Below are 19270 nucleotides of genomic sequence, written 5' to 3' on the forward strand. Positions count from 1 at the left end.
GAACATGTCAGGAAAGGGTCCAGACTATTGCAATGGGGATGGAGGATATTACCATTGCTTTTCAGCCCCCAGCAACTGCTCAGTAAGCACACATCCAGCAGTTTCATGCATTCCAACTTCCTGGCACTGGATACGCTGAGGAAAACTTAGTAAGGCCACCTCAGTGATTCAACAGCCCTGGTCTACACAGTGAGCAGGGGGTTGGAATATTTTGACAGGTAGAGGAAGAATAATATCCTTCATACAAACACTCTTTCTCCTCCCCAAAACCTTTAGGTATGTGCTCTTCATCAAAAGGTACTGTACTACAAAGATATTTGTGTCGGGTTGTGGTGTCCATGTGCCACCTTGTGGCCACTGCATATGGGAGCAGGAGAATAATAATTGGTATAGCGTTTTTGAGAGTTCGAAAGCCCGTCACATGCATTGACTAGTTATCCTGTAAGGGAAAGCTGTTTGGGGCTGGGGGCCACATTACCCTGGTGGAAAGCTGTCAGGGGCCACATTCCGTATGTGAATGAGGCCACACACACACACACACACACACTGAAAACACAGAGACTTAGTGTAGGCTGCATACACACCATGCATTTAAAGCACTACCACCCCAGCAAGAATAATGGGAAACGTAATTTACCCCTCAAACAGACTGTATTATTAATGGATTGCTATTTTAATTTTCTGTTATTTTCTGTTATTTATTGAATTTATAAACCGCCCTATACAGTCATACCTCGGGTTGAATACACTTCGAATTGAGCGTGTTCGAGTTGCAGACGCTCAAAATGACGTCATGCGCATGCGCAGAAGCGGTGAAAAGCGACGCATGTGTGTGTAGACGTGCAGTCGCTAGTTACGTTTGCTTCTAGATGCAAGCGGGGCTCTGGAACTGATCCTGTTCATATCTAGAGGTACCACTGTACCCGATATTATTAGCACAATAACTAAGCATTCGGCATTGCAAGACTATTTTTATTATTTCCTATTTATTTCCTGTATAGGTATAGACAGTGTTTTTTTCTGGGGGACACAGGAGTACGCATACCCCTAAACATTTTGTGAATCTAAGTTTGGCCTCATTGAGGGGGCAGTATTTCAATGTGAGTAGGAAAATGAGAGTACAGTGGTACCTCAGGTTAAGTACTTAATTCGTTTCAGAGGTCCGTACTTAACCTGAAACTGTTCTTAACCTGAAGCACCACTTTAGCTTATGGGGCCTCCTGCTGCTGCCGCACCGCTGGAGCCCGATTTCTGTTCTCATCCTGAAGCAAAGTTCTTAACCTGAGGTATTATTTCTGGGTTAGCGGAGTCTGTAACCTGAAGTGCATGTAACCTGAAGCGTATGTAACCCGAGGTACCACTGTACCCCTAAACATTTTTTTTAGAAAAGAAAAGCACTGAGTATAGTTATACATATCATGCCATCCCAAAGGCAAGGCCCACAACATATGCTTTGCTCCGATGGCATGGGCATCTCTAACTGGCCTCTAGGCGTCGCTGGACTCCCATCACATCTGGCAAAAGGCCTTGCTTGCTTGGGGATGATGGGAATTGGAGTCCCGCAATTCCCTTCCTACTCCACAGCATATTTCTGCTGACTCTTCTTTAGGAAAAGCCGAAGCTCAAGGACACCACCGACAGGCAAACGCCATCTCCGCAGTGCCATAGGGCCAGGGCCCGCTTTGCAGGCAGAAGGTCCCGGGTTCAAATCCCCGATGGGGCAACTCCGGGCAAGACAGGGAATGTGACCCTGCAGAGCAGCTGCCAGTCAGTGCGGACAATGCTGAGCTAAGTGATGGGTCTGATTCAGGGGTAAGTCGCTTTCCTGCGTTCCTCGTTAAGTAGGTATATTGCATAAGTAAAACGGCCCCTGGAAAAAGCTCCCCCCCCCCCCGCTCAGCCGGGGCTGACTTCTGAGCAGGCCTCGTGACGTCACTTCCCCGCCTCGGGGAACCCCGCGCTCCTCCCTTGACGACATTGCCGTTGCCAAGGTGAGACGTGGCGGGCAGGGGAAGGAGGAGGGTTCGGCTGTTTCCATGGCGACGGGTAAACAGGAGGCGGAGCTTCCCGGAGCCGGCAGCGGAGGGCGAGATGGTGAGCGCGGGGCTGAATCTGACCCAAAAAGGGTGCCGAGGCGCAGGGAAGCCCTGAAGCCCCCTAAGGTTATGTCAGCGTGGCCACTTCATCGGGAGGCGGAGGGGGGAGATGCCTGTTGCTCTAGAGAGGCCTCGTTGGAGGGGTTTTAAAATACTTTTATTAAGGCTAGTTTATTCACACAGCAAATAATGCAACAGCAGTGTCCTGGCTGATTAAGGAAGTTTAACTGGGGTTTTTAAAAATAAAAAACCCCAGTTGAACTGGTTTTTATGAAAATAGAAATATATCTCACGTTTAAGCTAACTAATATAGTTTGCTGGATGTTTAGGTGTCTGCAGAGGGTATATCCTTTTACTGTTTTTCCAAGACATTTGCTTTTATTTTCCATGCTGTTTTTAACTGGTTTGACTGTGTTGTGTACATCACCTTGAGACGTATAGGTGGAAGGCAATACATTCATCATCATCATCATCAAGTGATAAATAAATAAATTTTAAAATATAAGTGACTAGCCAGACGGGCTGTGGCTCTGCCCTCCCCAGTTGGAGGCAATTATTATCATTATCATTAGTAGTAGTAGTAGTATACTGCCCTTCATCCAAAGATCAGAGAGCAGTTCACAACATAAAAAATACAAAATGAGAAGACAAAATCAAGTACATGATAAAAACAAAAACAAAACAAAAAATCCCCCTTCCACAACACATTTAAAAGGGCATCGGATGTCCATCAGCCAGAGGCCTGGTTGAAGAGGAATGCTTTTGCCTGGTGCCTAAAAGTATGTTATGAAGATGCCAGGCGAGCCTCCCTGGGGAGAGCATCCCACAAATGGGGAGCCACCACAGAAAAGGCCCGTTCTTGTGTTGCCGCCCTCTGGATCTCTTGTGGAAGAGGCGCATGAAAAAGGCCCTCAGATTATGTCTGTGGGGCTGGATTGATTCATATGGGGAGAGGCGATCCTTGAGGCATTGTGGTTTAAGGTCAAAACCAGCACTTTGAATTGGGCCTGGAAACTAACTGGTAACCAGTGCAGTCAGGCCAGGCTCAGTGTAATATGCTTAAACCATCTTACCCCCATGAGCAACCTGGCTGCCAAATTCTGCACCAAGTGAAGTTTCCAAACCATCTACAGAGGCAGCCCTACGTTTTTGGCCAGCTAAATTCAGTTTAGGATCTCGCAGCTTGTTTCTTAAGAATGATCTTCCTGCATGGGAAAGGCCTGCAAATCATCACACATGAATCCCTTGCATCTTTCCTTTCAGCTCCCCATCATGTATAATTCCAAAATTCTGCCTCTCTTTCCTTCCTGCAGCCGGGCAGTGTATGCTCCTTGGGTGCTACCTCCACCAGCTCCTCGGGCCGGTCCCGCTCGCGCTCCCACGCCCGCTACAGAACCAAGGCTGCCAGCTCAGAAGTGGATGAGAGCCTCTTTGGGCTTGCCAAGGTGAGGATGGAGGGGAGCAGTGGCTGCTTTGGGCTAAGAGCATCGGCCTGGCATGCAGAAGGTCCCAGACCTTCAATCCCTGACACCTCCATTTAGGGCTGGGAATACCCCAGCCTGAAACACTGGAAAGCTGCTGCCACTATACTGAACTAATGGTCTGACTCAGTAGAAGGCAGATTCCGGTGTTCCTCTTTAAATCAGACCTGTCTTTAGAACCAGAAGGACTGAAATAACACTTTATTTTTAGAGGGAAAACAATAAAGCACCTGTTTAGCCTGCAGATGCTCTAGGTTTAATCTCCAGAATCTCTGGAGCTGCTTCCAATCTGTGTAGACCAGAGATAGCCAATGTGTTGCTCCTCAGACGTTGATGGACAACAGCTTCCATCATCCCTCACCATTGGCCATGTTGGCTGGGGCTGATGGGAATTGTAGGCCAAGACGTACGGAAGGCACCATGTTGTTTACTGCTGATGTAGACAATTCTGAGCTAGATAGACCAATGGTCTGACTTGTTAAAAGGCAGCTTCTTTGTTCTCTGCAAAATCTCTCTATTTTTAATCCCAAATGATGCTTGTCTTGCTCTGAAATCTCCCCTCACAGCTTAAGCAAAACAACCTTGTATAAAACAGTAGCAATCAGCCATAGAAAAGGGAGCAGTGCCAACACAAAATGGGAACAGCAGCATACAAAGCATCACAATGGGTCATATCCAGTGTTGGCGCTACTCAGAGTAGCACTGAAATTAATGGGCAACACTAGCTTAGTACCATCAATTTCAGTAGGTCTACTTTGAGTGGAACGAAAACAGTGAGTTGTATTCAGCTGAATCCAACTCAAAGTAGACCCACTGAAATGAATGAACCTAAGTTAGATATGTCCCTTAACTCCAGCGAGTCTACTCTAAGGAGGACAAGCATGAATACCACTCAATGTACCTGTATCCAATATTTACTGGAGGATTTTGAGAAATATGATCTTGTAGCTATTGGGGTTTTCTATATTTTCATGTGTGGAATCTGCCTTGTGGTTACCCTGGAGGTGGCTTATAAATATTTTAAATAAAATCAAATAAAGGAAGACTTAATGGTTGGTTTGCTCACGATGGAAGGAACTCAGTGGCTGCTAAAAGGCTCATCCATATCTTAGCTTTTAAACTGGATTACGATTGCCCAAGCACCGCCAGAAGAAGGAAGCCAAAGCGGGAGGGAGAGGGAGGCTGGTAGCATTCCTGCCAAGCATCCGTGAACATTTCTGATGCCACCTTCCTTCTTGCAGAATGTTAACCTGTCCCGCACTGGCAGCCCCATCGTGGTCCTTCGAGATGTGGACTCGGCCAGGAAGTCCCTGGGCTGGGGCCACAAGCCGGAGACGATCCGTCTCATCACTCGGGACCTGATCCGGGACCTCATGTAAGCTCTCTAGAACTAGGGCTAGGCACTCCCCTCCACAGTTGAAGGCACTGCCCCTCTGAACGGTGGTTGCTGGGAATTCACTAAATATCACATGGGGTGCCATCCCTACTGTCTTTCCTGTACCTGCTGAAGACCTTCCTCTTCCAATAAGCCTTTGATGTTGAGTTCTTCCCCAGCCTGCATCTGTATTGGAATCATTTTAACAATCTTTTTTTGAAAGACGTTTTATCACCTGTTCTTTGCTGCCCTGGGATCCTTTGGGAGGAAGGGTGGGATATACGTTGAATAAACAAATACACTGGTAGGGTGGAAGGCAGGGAGATCAGCAGCAGGGGGAGCCAGTGTTAATAATAGGCAGAGCTGCTCCCTGTTTGGTTGTAAGTCGGACAGGTAGGGACCGGCTGAGAGCAGACAGGTTGGTGGGGCCATGCCCTGTTGGTCCTAATGGACCAGCCTTCAGTGGCATAAAGCAGGGCTCGTGAGGGATGTGTCACAGAGGGTGGCTCTTCTCTGTCCCCCAGGACCTGAGGTTCTTTGTTATGAAATGTCTGGGTAGGTTTTCAGGTATACCTGAAGGAGTGTCTCCACCCCCATCGTTCAGCCTGGACACTGAGGTCCAGCTCCGAGGGCCTTCTGGCGGTTCCCTCACTGCGAGAAGTGAAGTTACAGGGAACCAGGCAGAGGGTCTTCTCGGTGGTGGCACCCTCCTGTGGAACACCCATCAGATGTCAAGGAAATAAAGAATTATATGACCTTCAGTAGACATCTGAAGGCACTCCTGTATCAGGAAGTTTTTAACGTCTGATGTTCTATTGTGTCTTTGTATATTCTGTTGGAATCTGCCTGGAGTGGCTGGGGCAGCCCAGTCAGATGGGTGGGGTACCCAAAATATTATTATTATTATTATTATTATTATTATTATTATTATTATTAATCAAAGGGTGCTTGGGGTGAGGCTAAGAGCTCCTCCCCCTTTTCCTTTTTTAAAATGAAAGATGAAATTATTCTCCCGGTATCAGATTTGGCAGTTCTGTGGAACCCTGGCCTAGTCCAGCTTGCGATCACCCTTCCAAATGGAGAGATGAAATCACCATCTTCTTCCTTTCTCTCTCTCATATGCCCAGTGTGCCCAAACTCGACCCGTCTGGAGAGTCCCTGATCATAAGCCCCGAGGACTTCCAGCGCATCAAAGACTCGTCCCGTGTCTTCACCAAGGAGGAGCGCGAAGCTCAGAAAGCAGCCCTCAAGGCAGAGCGAGAAGCCACCATCGTACGTAAGGCTATCCTCGTCATGGCAGAGAATGTTGTTGTTTTTTAATTGCATTTATCTCCGGCCTTTCTTCTAGGGAGCTCAGAGCAGTACACGTGAAGCTCCCCATTTTATTCTCACAGCACCGCTTAGAGGTTTCGTCGCAATCAAGCGGTGTATAAATTTTGTTAAATAAATAAATTGAAAGTCCTGTGAAGCAGATAATGCTATATGTGTTAGAGAGCGACTGACCCAAGTGCACTCCGTAAAGCTTCCCGGCTGAGTTAAGATTTGAACCTGGATCTCCTCAGTGCTCTGAACCATTTTACCATGCTCCTTCTGTCCCCAGAGTAAACACATCTGCCCCCTTAACGCAGCTGTTCCTGTCCTGGCCTCAGATCATCATCCGACAGGCTTCTGTAACAAATCAGCAGCGACATTCTATGCTCCCTCAAGGTTCTGAACAGTCTCTGGGGGTCAGTCCCACAAAGGTTTGCTGCAGTAGTCTAATTAGGAAGTCACCGGTGCATGGGGGTCACTGGCCAGGTCTCTTGGTTGTCTCCACTGTTGGTCCTACTCGGAGTAGGCCCACTGAAATTCATCAGCAGGAGTACCTTGGGTCCATCAATATCAATGGATCCACTCTTAAGCGGAATGTAGGTAGATACTGCAAATGTAACTGAGATACCAGCCAAAGTAGATTTGACTTATTTGTTAATTAAAAACATTCATCGCTTTTTACAAAAGGGACTCAGAGCACCTTACAAAGGTTTAAAATACAAAAATGTCATGCATATAAACAGAGGAGGTCTACATCATAGGAAAAGCCTTTTCCCAGCCGGAAATCTCAGATAGGCACCATGGCCATTATAAGAGAACAGGGGAGGCGTTCATGGTGAGTTCCGGCACCTCTTCTTCTCAGAAAAACAGCATCGCTAAAAGTCTTCATCCACTGAAAACATAGCAAAGAAATACACTTATCCTTCCCCTACGATACTAAAGGATGGATACCAGGATAGGATAATAAATAAATCACTATTTAAAAACCAAAAGCCCGGAAGAGCAAAAAAAAAGTATTGGCCTGGTATTGAAGAGCTAAAACGTTGCTGATTCCTCTTTTTATTTGTGGCATAAAACAAAGACATGAGAAATGACTATGTTTGCGATTACTTTGTAAGCCACCCTGGAAAGATTTTATTGACAGGCAGTATATAAATCTTTAAGCCATGCGGGTGGAACCTCCAGGCTGTGGTCCAGTCTTGGCCTTCCAGGGGGTCCAGTTTGGCCCGCAAGGCTGTTTCTCTTAAACCATGCCCATCTATCAATCACCTGACATCCTCTGGTGATGTCAGTTGATTGACAGGTGGGCCTGGGGGTTCAGTACTACCGGGTGCTGTCTTGCTAGCACATTCCCTGTGGAACCATGATGATACCAGAGGATTGGTGAGTGGGTGGCCCCTCCCACCTGTCAAAGTTGGGTGGGAGGAGATATAGTCCTGGCCCACGCAGCCACCCCCCCCCCGTGTTAACCTAAGTAAGTAAGTAAATAAATAAAGAGAGAACCATTCACAGCCCCAGAGTGGCCTGCCCAACCCTGGGTGGCAAGATGCACCCCGTCTGCTTCTCCCTCTCATCTTCCCTTCCCCCAGGCTGCCGTGAACGAGCGGAAGAAATCCATGAAGCTAAAGGAGATCTTGCGGAAGAAGAACGAAAAGCTGAACGACCTGGAAGAGGAGGCCAAGGAGAGGGCCCAGTACCTGCTGCAGCGAGCCGCCAACATGCGCATGGAGCAGGAAGATGAGATCAAATCTCTTGGCGAGGTGAGGGAGCGAGAAGTGGCGGTTCCCCTTAGGGCGGCCTCATATTTATTTTGTTTTATTTTTAAATTTTTATTTATACTTTTCAGGTTTATACATTTCATTAATTTACAATCATTTTAACATTTCAAAGCTTGACTACCTTCCCCCTCTTTGTGCGGTTCCTTAAATTTATTTTCAAATATCTTCCTCATATCCAAATTCATTCAATTTGCTCATTTAATTATCTAAAAATATACTCTTATCAAACTGCAGGTTGTTACAATAATCCTGCCAATGTTTTTATCCGTTTGCAATTTATCTGTAAATATTCAATAAACCATTTCCATTCTTTTATAAAAAAGTTTGTTATCTTGATTTCTTATGCTTTTCCGGTAAGTTTTGCCATTTCTGCATATTCCATAAGTTTTTGTATCCATTCTTCCTTTGCTGGGACTTCTGCTTCTTTCCATTTTGGGGGCGAGTAGCATTCTTGCTGCTGCTGCTGTAGTAAGGTAAAGGTAAAGGGACCCCTGACCATTAGGTCCAATCGTGGCCGACTCTGGGGTTGCGGCACTCATCTCGCTTTAATGGCCGAGGGAGCCAGCGTACAGCTTCCGGGTCATGTGGCCAGCATGACTAAGCTGCTTCTGGCGAACCAGAGCAGCGCACGGAAACACTGTTTACCTTCCCGCTGAAGCGGTACCTATTTATCTACTTGCACTTTGACGTGCTTTCGAACTGCTAGGTTGGCAGGAGCAGGGACCAAGCAACGGGTGCTCACCCCGTCGCGGGGATTCAAACCACTGACCTTCTCATCAGCAAGTCCTAGGCTCTGTGGTTTAACCCACAGCGCCACCCACGTCCCTGCTGCTGTAGTAGCATACATAAATGAATTTCTATACAATTTAGGTAGCTTTGTCCCTATAATTCCCAAAAGAAAAGCAGCCTCCTATTTCACATCTCTCCCTGTTGGCACAGGGGGAACAGGAATTCCATGTAGGGGAGTGAAGCAGAGGCATATGGGGCCTCTCTGTCCCTCCTTCATGGAAGAAAGGGCTGTCAGTGTCTGCCAGCCATGATGACTATGTTCTACTTCCCACAAGAAGTAGTGCTTGTCTGCCACCGGATGCAGTGATGGCCACCAACTAGGATGGCTTCAACTTGGATGGAGGACTGGGCAAATTCATGGAGGCTGTCGATAGCTACTAGCCAGAACAGCTATATTCTGCCTCTGCTGCCTGCGGCTGCATATTGGTTGCTGATAATTGCAGGTGGAGAGAATACTGTTGCGCTCAGGTTCTCTTCCAAGAGTGGATTTATTTAACCACTGGCTTCTGCACCTTCCAAGGTGGAACTGCTGGGATCTGGGCAAAAAGAGGTGCTGGAGCTCAGCTCCAGATGAAGCCCCGCATGTGCATTTCGGCCCACGGCAGCAGCTCCCTTCCGCTCTTTGCAGATCATCCTGGAGGCCAAATGCCACGCCATCCGCGATGCCCAGATCCTGGAGAAGAGGCAGATTGAGAAGGAGATGAACGAGGAGGAGATGCGGCTGGCCAAGATGATGGAGGCGGAGAGGCAGAAGGTCGGCATGATGCAGGATGAGTTGGAACGGAAGAGGAAGGAGGAGAAGTACAGGTGAGAGCCCAGACTTCTGTGCAGCTTCTGGCCAAGGGGTTTCATTGTAGCTCAGTGGTAGAGCATCATTGCAGCGTTGCCTTCCCCGCATGTGTGCAGCAGCATGAGTTAAAAGGAGCACACCCCTGGAGAATCAGAGCCTCCCTCTCAAACCGTGTAAGAGGCCACTGAGCTGTGAGTCAGGAAGTCCCTGGTTTGGGTCTCACCTCTGCTGTGAAGTTGCTACGTGGCCTTAGGCACTAGCGACGCTGACACAAAACCCCACACATACATTAAGTAAAATAGAAACATCGCCACCCGACCCCCACCCCCAACTCACGATTTCTCCCTCCACCTCTTTCCCCCCCTTTTCCTTCCTAATGTAACACTAATGTCTCAACACATGAAACTGATCTGTAGAAAATGTAGCTTGAAAAAAGAGACATTCCACATACTTTTGTAAACCAAGAAATCTTTAATAAAAATAATAAGTAAGTAAATGAATAAAGGAGACCTGCTTTTCTAAAGACACTGGTCTGAAAGTTGTCTGCAGTGTCACCATATATGGAAGAAGGTTCCTTTAAGCCTGCAATCCTGCTAACAATTAGAATCAGAGTCAATTGAGATATGGGACAATCTCACTGGCATGAAATGCCACCTAAGAAGAAATTTAGTGAGGTCTCTCTTATCCTGGCAGAGACAGATTTCAAAGGCTTCTTTGTGCACAAACAGTTCCATTGCACGTTGATAATGTCATATCCAAGGTCAGAGGGTCTTACCACTCAAAATATTGCCACCCTCAGCTTCTATCCGTGACCTACACAGTAAGGAAACAACATTGAAGGAACGAAATAAGGAAACAATTGAAAGAACTTTAACAAAGGTTCCTTCAGTTGTGGCCAAATTTTTGCATACCTGGGAAATCGTATCTGGCTTCAACAAGAAATACGTCAACAGATTAACATGATACCACAGCTACCTAAGATTGGGAACCTTGGCCACAATTGGTTCCCTGCACAGAGGAATACCATTCGTTAGGCCTCTCTGTGCCGTCAGAACCCATTTGCTCCAAAGGAAAATTCCTCCTTCACCTGATTCTCAGGGGGAAGCGTCACCTCCTCGAGCAGATACAGAAGAACGAAGAGATGCGTTCCGTGAAGTCCGAGCAGCGAGACCAAGAGGCGCAGGAGATGCTGGAGTACCTGGAGAGGCTGCAGTTTGAAGACGAGAGGGTAAGGGGGCAGGACCGTAGCTGAGGGGCAGGGCACCTGCAGCGAATGCAGAAGACTCGCAGTTCAGTCCCCAGCAGCACCTCCAGTTTATCAAAAAGGATCAGTCAGCACAGAAGAGTGAGATTATTTCTGTCTGAGATCCTGGGAAGCTGCTGCGAGTCTGTGCAGACAACGTTGAGCTAGTTGGACAAAGAGCTTGGGACGGGGCAGCAGTCCTTCTGGTAAGAACTGGGGAGTTACACATCTGGAGGAGCCCATAGGTAGAGCACCTGCTTTGCATGCAGAAGGTCCCAGCTCTCCAGGTAGTGATGGGAATGCCCTCTGCCCCAAACCCTGGAGAACAGAATTGCCAGCTTCTCCATACGGTTGAGGGGGCCCCACATGCACAATGTTTCTCAGTAGGTTTCCAAGCACAATTCAAAGTGTTGGTGCTGACCTTTAGAGCCCTAAACGGCCTCAGTCCAGTATACCTGAAGGAGCGTCTCCACCCCCATCGTTCTGCCCGGACACTGAGGCCCAGCTCCAAGGGCCTTCTGGCAGTTCCCTCCCTGTGAGAAGTGAGGTTACAGGGAACCAGACAGAGGGCCTTCACAGTAGTAGTGCCTGCCCTGTGGAATGCCCTCCCACCAGATGTCAAGGAAATAAAAACAGCTATCTGATTTTTAGAAGACATCTGAAGGCAGTCCTGTTCAGGGAAGTTTTTAATGGTTGGTGTTTTATCGTGTTTTTATTATTCTGTTGGGAGCCACCCAGAGTGGCTGGGGAAACCCAGCCAGATGGGTAGGATATAAATAAATTATTATTATTATTATTATTATTATTATTATTATTATTATTATCCTGACATTGTGTGCTGGGCCCTCTGAATATTGAGGGCCTATATTGCCTCAGCCCCAGGAGCAGGTGCCTTTTCGGAAGAGCCACATTGTAGACCAGTCTTTCTCTACCTTGGGCCCCCAGATGTTCTTGAACTACAACTCCCATCATCCCTGGCCATCTTGGCTAGGAGTGATGGGAGTTGTAGTCCAACGGCATCTCGGAACCGAAGGCTGAGAAAGGCAGACCTCAGAAGCATGGGGAACCACCAAAAGTGCCTCAGTCAGAAGATCTCTGTGACTGAGGAGAGCAGAAGGAACCGGCGGTATTTCAGGCCCACGTTTTGTCCAACATTAGTCTTGCTCCAAGTAAGACCCCTCAGGAATCACGGACGTGGCCTGACGTAGCTGGACCCAACCCACGGTTAACAAGGATGCTTAGTGACTCTTCCGGCTCTCCTCCAGGAAATGGAGCGCAGGAGGAGGGAGCAGCTGCGTTTGCAGGCCGAGATCAGGCGCGTCAACGACGAGAACGAGAAGCGCAAACAGGAAATGTTGGAGCAGGAGAAGATGGCCGACCGGCGGGTGCTGGAGTACCAGAGGAAGAAGATGGTATGTGGTGGTGGCAGGGCATGTGGGCCAGGGAGAGGGCACTGCTGGGGAAGAAAAAGCGCCTGGGCAGATTTCGGGTACAGCGGAAAACCTTCCCAGAGCCAACTCCCTCCTGCCTTGGCCTCCTCTTGGCTAGGGATGGGCAGGTCAGTCTGGGTCAGTTTCGCGTGTGTTCATAAGTTCATATGTCTGCTTGCACTGACCTGTGACTTTGTTTAAATATATATTTTTAAAACTTTGTGAAAATTTACATTTTTTTTTAATTGTACCCTGCCAGGAACGGGAGGCCGAGTTTGAGGCTGAACAGGAGAAAATCCGCCGGGAAAAGGAGATGGAGACGGCCCGGCTAAGGGCGCTGCAGGAGAAAGCCCAGGATCACCAAGCAGAGCAGGTGTGGCTCAGGGGTGCATTCTTAAAGCACGAAACAGGGCCAGGAGTGCAGGTCATAGAATCGTAGAGTTAGAAGGGACCCCCAAGGGTTATCCAATCTAACCCTCTGCGATGCAGAAATCTCAGCTGAAGCATCCGTGACAGGTGGCCGTCCAACCTCTGCTTAAAAACCTCCAAGGAAGGAGAGTCCACAACCTACCGAGGGAGTCTTTCCCACTGTCAAACAGCTCTTCCTGTCAGAAAGGTTTTCCGTATGTTTAGTCGGAATCTCCTTTTTTGTAACTTGAAGCCATTACAGTCATACCTTGGGTTACAGCCAATTCAGGTTGCGCTTTTTTGGGTTGCGGACCGCCAAAACGCAGAAGTACCGGAACGGGTTACTTCTGGGTTTTGGTGGTCGCACATGCACAGAAGCGCTAAATCGCGCTTTGCACATGCGCCGAATCGCTGAATCGCAACCCGCGCGTGCACAGATGCGGGTTGCGAACGCTGCGGGTTGTGAATGTGCCTCCCACATGGATCACGTTCGCAACCCGAGCGTCCACTGTGGTTTGAGTCCTACCTTCCAGCGTAGGAGAAAACAAGCTTGCTCCCTCTTCCATGTGACAGCCCTTTAGAGATTTGAAGATGGCTGTTGTATCTCCTTTCTGTCTCCTCCTTTCCTGGCTAAACTTCCCTAACTCTTTCAACCAGTGAATGGATAAAGTGGACAGCCCACAGTTAGACGATGCTGTTCATTTATTCACCTGTTCATTCTGAAGTATCGATACCAGTGGCAGCATGGTGGTTAGAGCAGAGGTGGGAATTCCGTTTGGCTGTTTGTCAGTGAACTGCCTCAGAAGGTGGCGAACTCTCCTTCGGTGGAGCTTTTCAAACAGAGGTTGGATGGCCAGTTGTCAGGGATTCTTTAGCTGTGATTCCTGCATTGCAGGGGGGTTGGAATGGATGACCCTTGATTCTAATGATAACAATAATAAATAGTAATGTATTACCAGGGAAGCACGGGATGCGGGTGGCGCTGTGGGTTAAATCACTGAGCCTAAGGCTTGCCCATCAGAAGGTTGGTGGTTCAAATCCCCGCGACGGGGTGAGCTCCCGTTGCTTGGTCCCTGCTCCTGCCAACCTAGCAGTTGGAAAGCACCTCAAAGTTCAAGCAGATAAATAGGTACCACTCCGGCGGGAAGGTAAACGGCATTTCCGTGCGCTGCTCTGATTCGCCAGAAGCAGCTTAGTCATGCTGGCCACATGACCCGGAAGCTGTACGCCGGCTCCCTCGGCCAATAAAGCGAGATGAGTGCTGCGACCCCAGAGTCGGTCACGCCTGGACCTAATGGTCAGGGGTCCCTTTACCTTTACTTACCAGGGAAGCCCAGTGCTCCTCTCCCTGTCTGTCTTCTGAAATATGATAAGAGTCTCCCCCAGGCATCGCCACACGCAGCACCTCATGGCCCAGCCAACGCCCCCACTTCCCTTCCATCCCCTCCAGGACGCCCTGAGGGCCAAGCGTAACCAGGAGGCCACCGAGCGGGAGTGGCGCCGGAAGGAGAAGGACGCGGCGCATAAGAAGGCCCAGACAGAAGCCATGCTGAAACAGAGCCGCTTGGAGCAGGTGGCCCACAAGGAGCACACCTTGGCTGTCCAGGTGCAGCGGGACCGGGCCGAGTTTGAGAGGATCGTCAGGTAGGGAAGCGGGCTGCTTGGCAGTGCGTGGAAGGGCCGTGGCGCAGGGGTAGAGGCCCTGCTGTGATAGGATGCATACAAAACAGACGCCTTTTGGAATAATAATTTTACAAAACCCATGAATACAATTCAAAGCTTTACTAACCAGAACTTCTTCAAAACAGGTGCAAGACAATCAATGATACATCTAGAAAGTTGTATAAAGCACATGCATATTCAAGCATGGGTTTCTTCTTCTTAAAATAGAACATAATTGCAATCAGAACAAAAACCAAAGCTCTGTTTCCCTCATAACCTGCATCCAGCTTAAGGCTATTTGCTCCTGGAGAGGCATCATTATCACATCCTTTGTTCTCTTTGGCTTCCAGAGAATAACTAACAGGCAACAAACACCCATCAAGATGGAGATTTTCAACTAAATACGTTACTCACATGATCTAAGGTTAAACACTCGCGTGAAAGAGCAGAGAATGCCAGCAGCTAATTATCAACCTGTTAGAGCTCAGAGAAGCTACAGTATGCTTCAGTGGAATTTTTCAATATTAAACTCTTAGCAATATACATACAAGTATTTCTCTTTTTCAGTGTGCAATTGAACAATTATACTTTACAGGGTCTTTCTCGCTATAAGGCAGCTTCCTATATTCCTATTTGCAAGATTATCTTGTATAGTCATTGTGGACTCCCACAAGGCAGTGCTTGCATCACAAGCTTCCCCATCCCTGCTCTGGCCTTCTGCAGATGGTTGCACTGCAACAAAGCCAGGATCAGGATAGCAGCTCCCTCTTCCTGCAAGGTGCCTGAATCCTGCTGCCAGAATTCCCAGTTTTAAGACAGAGCTGGGGAATAGGATCCAACCAACAGGCAGGATCCTGACTTCCCTGCTCTCCTGAGGGCCATTTTGACAGGTGGATGGAGCCTCCCACCTGCCAGTCACCTGACATCACAATGGTGTCAGGTGAGCCAAAATTTACTGGTGGGCATGGCGGGGTACAAATAATAAAACTATCACTATTATTATGGCTCACACTGAACCTACAAAGAAACATCCTTTGCGCTGCCTTCTTCAATTCAGGCTTAAGATGGCAGGTATTGGACCGTAGCAATATCTGATTTTAAGATAAAATCACACACACCCAACACACATTCTCAAAATTTGCCCACCTCTGGAAATCAATGCAATCTTTTTCTCTTTTTTTGATGGGGGTGTTTGCCACATACTAACCCCTGCAATTGGCCAGGTTAAATGCTTCCAGACTTAGTCAAGCACACTCACTAACTCATGTTGTTGTCTCCCCTGCCCCAGAATCCAACAGGAACAGATTGAGAAGGAGCGGAAAGAGCATGAGAAGCGTGTGGCTCTTCAGCAGACCCACGCGGACGAGATCCGGCGCCAGGTGCGCGAGCACCAGCAGAAGCAGGTCCAGGAGCGCATCGCCATCTTCGAGGAGGGCAAGAGGCTCAAAGAAGAAGCACGCCGACGCAGCGAGCGCCTCAACGAGATCAAGCGCAAGAAGCTCGACGAGCTCCGGTGAGGCTGCGCGACGACCCCCGACTCCTCTTGACCCATTGTCCATGTTTGCCAGGGATCCCAGTCTCTGAATCCGCAGCACTTTGCAAAGTCTGGTTCCCTCAGCTCACACTCTCCCACTCCCCACCCCTGCTATGATTGCATCATGCACAAGGTGCAATTTCAACCATACATGGTTGCAGGCAGGCTGGTTGAAATTGCTCGAGTTAAATCCTAGCAAAGGGGAGGGCTTAAAAGCTCTTTTTGCGCATGGTCTGCCTGGGGTTACCCAAATAGCTTTTAAACCATGGGTAGGCAAACTAAGGGACGCGGGTGGTACTGTGGGTTAAACCACAGAACCTAGGACTTGCCGATCAGAAGGTCGGCGGTTCAAATCCCCGTGACGGGGTGAGCTCCCGTTGTTCAGTCCCAGCTCCTGACAACCTAGCAGTTCGAAAGCCCGTCAAAGTGCAAGTAGATAAATAGGTACCACTCTGGCAGAAAGGTAAACGGTGTTTCCATGTGCTGCTCTGATTCGCCAGAAGCGGCTTAGTCATGCCGGCCACATGACCCGGAAGCTGTCTGCCGGCTCCCTCAGTCTATAGAGCGAGATGAGCGCGCAACCTCAGAGTCGGTCACGACTGGACCTAATGGTCAGGGGACCCTTTACCTTTACCTAGGCAAACTAAGGCCCGGGGGCCGGATGCGGCCCAATTGCCTTCTCAATCCAGCCTACGGACGGTCCGGGAATCAGCATGTTTTTACATGAGTAGAATGTGTCCTTTTATTTAAAATGCATCTCTGGGTTATTTGTGGGGCATAGGAATTCATTCATTCATTTATTTATTTTCAAAATATAGTCCGGCCTCCCACAAGGTCGGAGGGACAGTGGACCAGCCCCCTGCTGAAAAAGTTTGCTGACCCCTGTTAAACTATGTGCTTTGCTTGGTGGTCAGCACCTGGGCTCTGGGAGTACAGGGACATATCTGTCTCTCTCTCTCTCTCCCCACCCCCTCACCTGTCAAGCACATGAGCGGACCCAAGGGTTTGGGTATACACGATTTTCATGTATACATGGAACACTTGGAACTGAACCTCCACGTAAGATTCAAATGTGCTACACAGGCAGTGACCAATTTACACTCATCTGGTTGGCGTTCTTGCACAGCACTGACGCGAGGATGGACTGCGTGCCCTCTAGTGACCAGGGTTTCCTTCTTCTCTTTCTTCTTTGCAGAGCCGCCGGCCTCCCCGAGAAGTACTGTGCCCAGGTGGAGCGCAAGGCCTATGTCCAGTCAGTGCACTGAGTGGGGGAAGAACCTCCATCACCCACAACACCTTGTAGACTGTCTACGTGTAGCCTAGATTTTCTATTTTCTTACTTTCCAAGAGTATTTTATGAATAGACCTATTTCTGGATACATCTGTGTGGATTTGTGTTTTGCTTTGTTTTGTTTCCTCTCTTCCCTTTCAGGGCATGACCCAGAAGTTCACGGAGCCATTGGCCCCTTAATTAGGAAGGGTCAAATCTGTCATTGTCAGTTTCTAATCCCCCCACCCCAACCATGTAAGCATATTTCTCCACATTTCCACCTCTGTTTGTGATTTATTTATTTTGTAGGGTGTTATCCAACTGAACCTAAGTTAGTCATGTTTATTAACTGCAATGGTTCTGCTCTTAGTAGGACTAACATTGGATACAGCCCAGGAAGTCCTCGTGAAAATTCATTGGAATTTTAATGCACTTTTCTCTTTTTGCATGCAATTTTGCCAAATACAGTGGTACCTCGGGTTAAGAACTTAATTCGTTCCGGAGGTCCTTTCTTAACCTGAAACTGTTCTTAACCTGAAGCACCACTTTAGCTAATGAGGCCTCCTGCTGCTGCCGCACCACCGGAGCACGATTTCTGTTCTCATCCTGAAGCAAAGTTCTTAACCTGAAGCACTATTTCTGGGTTAGCGGAGTCTGTAACCTGAAGCGTATGTAACCCGAGGTACCACTCTAAACACATTTTTTTGTGAAGCGATTTCCCCATATATAATGCATTTCTGCATATTATTTTTGCTAACATATGCACACTTTACCCTGGTATGTACATTTATCTGACATTATTCGGCTGGAGACCTGTGAGAAGTGTGAATTCTGAAAGTATTTCAGTTTCTGTATTGTAAATCTGGTTGGCTTTCCTTTAAATGCAAACTGCATCTGATTTCTTCCTCATTGCCATTCTTTATCCATAGTTTGAATAAGAAACCCATAAAAGTTTATCACCCCTGCCCCAAAATTCTAGCCGCCTCCTCTGCAGCCTGCATAGAAACCCTGGCTAAGAGCATTTTAGCAGGTTGTTTAAAAATAGGTTCCACTAAGTAGCCTTTGTGGGATGACTTTCCTTCCTCTGTGCCAGGCACAGAAGCCAAGTGTGTTGGCTGAAGCAGAGAATGGATGGAGAGATCCACCCTCCTCACTCACCTGTGTGAAGTCCCCTCTTTCCTTTGGCTTCCAGGCAACCATTGGAATCGGGGTTGGGGGGGATTTTCTCACCTGAGAACCACATTCCCTCTTAGGGAACTTTCTAGGGACCAAGAAAAAATGGGCAGAGCATCATCTGTGACTAGCAGACAGTTGCATTTTTTTCACAAAAGTAAACCTACTGCCACCCCCCCCCCCAACTACAAGTTTTCTGCTCGCATGTGGCTTTGTATATATGTTGTGCTGGGTAATTAATTCGATTCATACCCAGAAATGGCGGGAGAGAGCTTGAGAGTTCTTGTGGCTCACAAGGAGACCCTCCCCTGAGCCCAAAAATGACGTCAGGCCAGAGGAAGCCCCGAAAAGACCAGAGGGCTTTGTTTAAGCTGCTCCGCCTCCCCGCCTAACAGCTGGTTTGCGGGGTAGCGCATCCTCCTGCCTGCCTCCTGCCAGCCCCACAGCATCAATTCTAGTTGTGGATATTTTTGGACACAGTATTTTTGGTATGGATCAAAGAGAGAGTGGCAGAGAGGGCATTTACAGGGTGCTCCCCACTTTTCACAATTTCACTTAGGTGTGCGGAGCTCCGGATCGTAACCCCAGCATAAGTAAGGAGTCGCCTGTAATGCATCTCTCTATCCCATTGAGAAGGAGAACAAAAGGCAGCTTTTATAACCTCTAACCTACTTCTCACTGCTGTCACAACAATGGGTATTTTACTAGCTGGGGATAAATGTCAGGAAAAATATTTGCAAATATTTGACAAATAAGGCAGCTGGTTTTAAGGACTTGAGATGATGGATAGGGTTGTGTTGCTGCTGACTTTTTCCTTCTTCTTGTTGCTTTAATTGTTTTGATATTTGGTAACATGCGCTGAGCCCTTCTAGTGAAGGGTGGGTCAGAAACACAATAAATAATAATTAGACAATAACGATGATCTCGGCT

At 48.1% G+C, this 19270-nt stretch overlaps 1 protein-coding gene across 1 annotated transcript; it reads left to right on the forward strand.

Moving 5' to 3' along the window:
* The first annotated feature begins 1989 nt into the window (after positions 1-1989).
* CFAP45 (cilia and flagella associated protein 45) lies at positions 1990-17276 on the forward strand. Its single transcript, XM_083591830.1, has 12 exons — positions 1990-2094; positions 3410-3541; positions 4819-4952; positions 6080-6224; positions 7853-8023; positions 9459-9637; positions 10719-10848; positions 12129-12275; positions 12553-12666; positions 14152-14345; positions 15652-15876; positions 17093-17276. The coding sequence occupies exons 1-12, from the start codon at positions 2092-2094 to the stop codon at positions 17160-17162; spliced, it is 1644 nt and encodes a 547-aa protein (XP_083447956.1). The 5' UTR covers positions 1990-2091; the 3' UTR covers positions 17163-17276.
* The last annotated feature ends 1994 nt before the right edge of the window (positions 17277-19270 follow it).

The sequence above is a fragment of the Podarcis filfolensis genome (assembly GCF_964270895.1).
Source record: "Podarcis filfolensis genome assembly, chromosome: 16".
Classification (NCBI taxonomy): Eukaryota; Metazoa; Chordata; class Lepidosauria; order Squamata; family Lacertidae; genus Podarcis; species Podarcis filfolensis.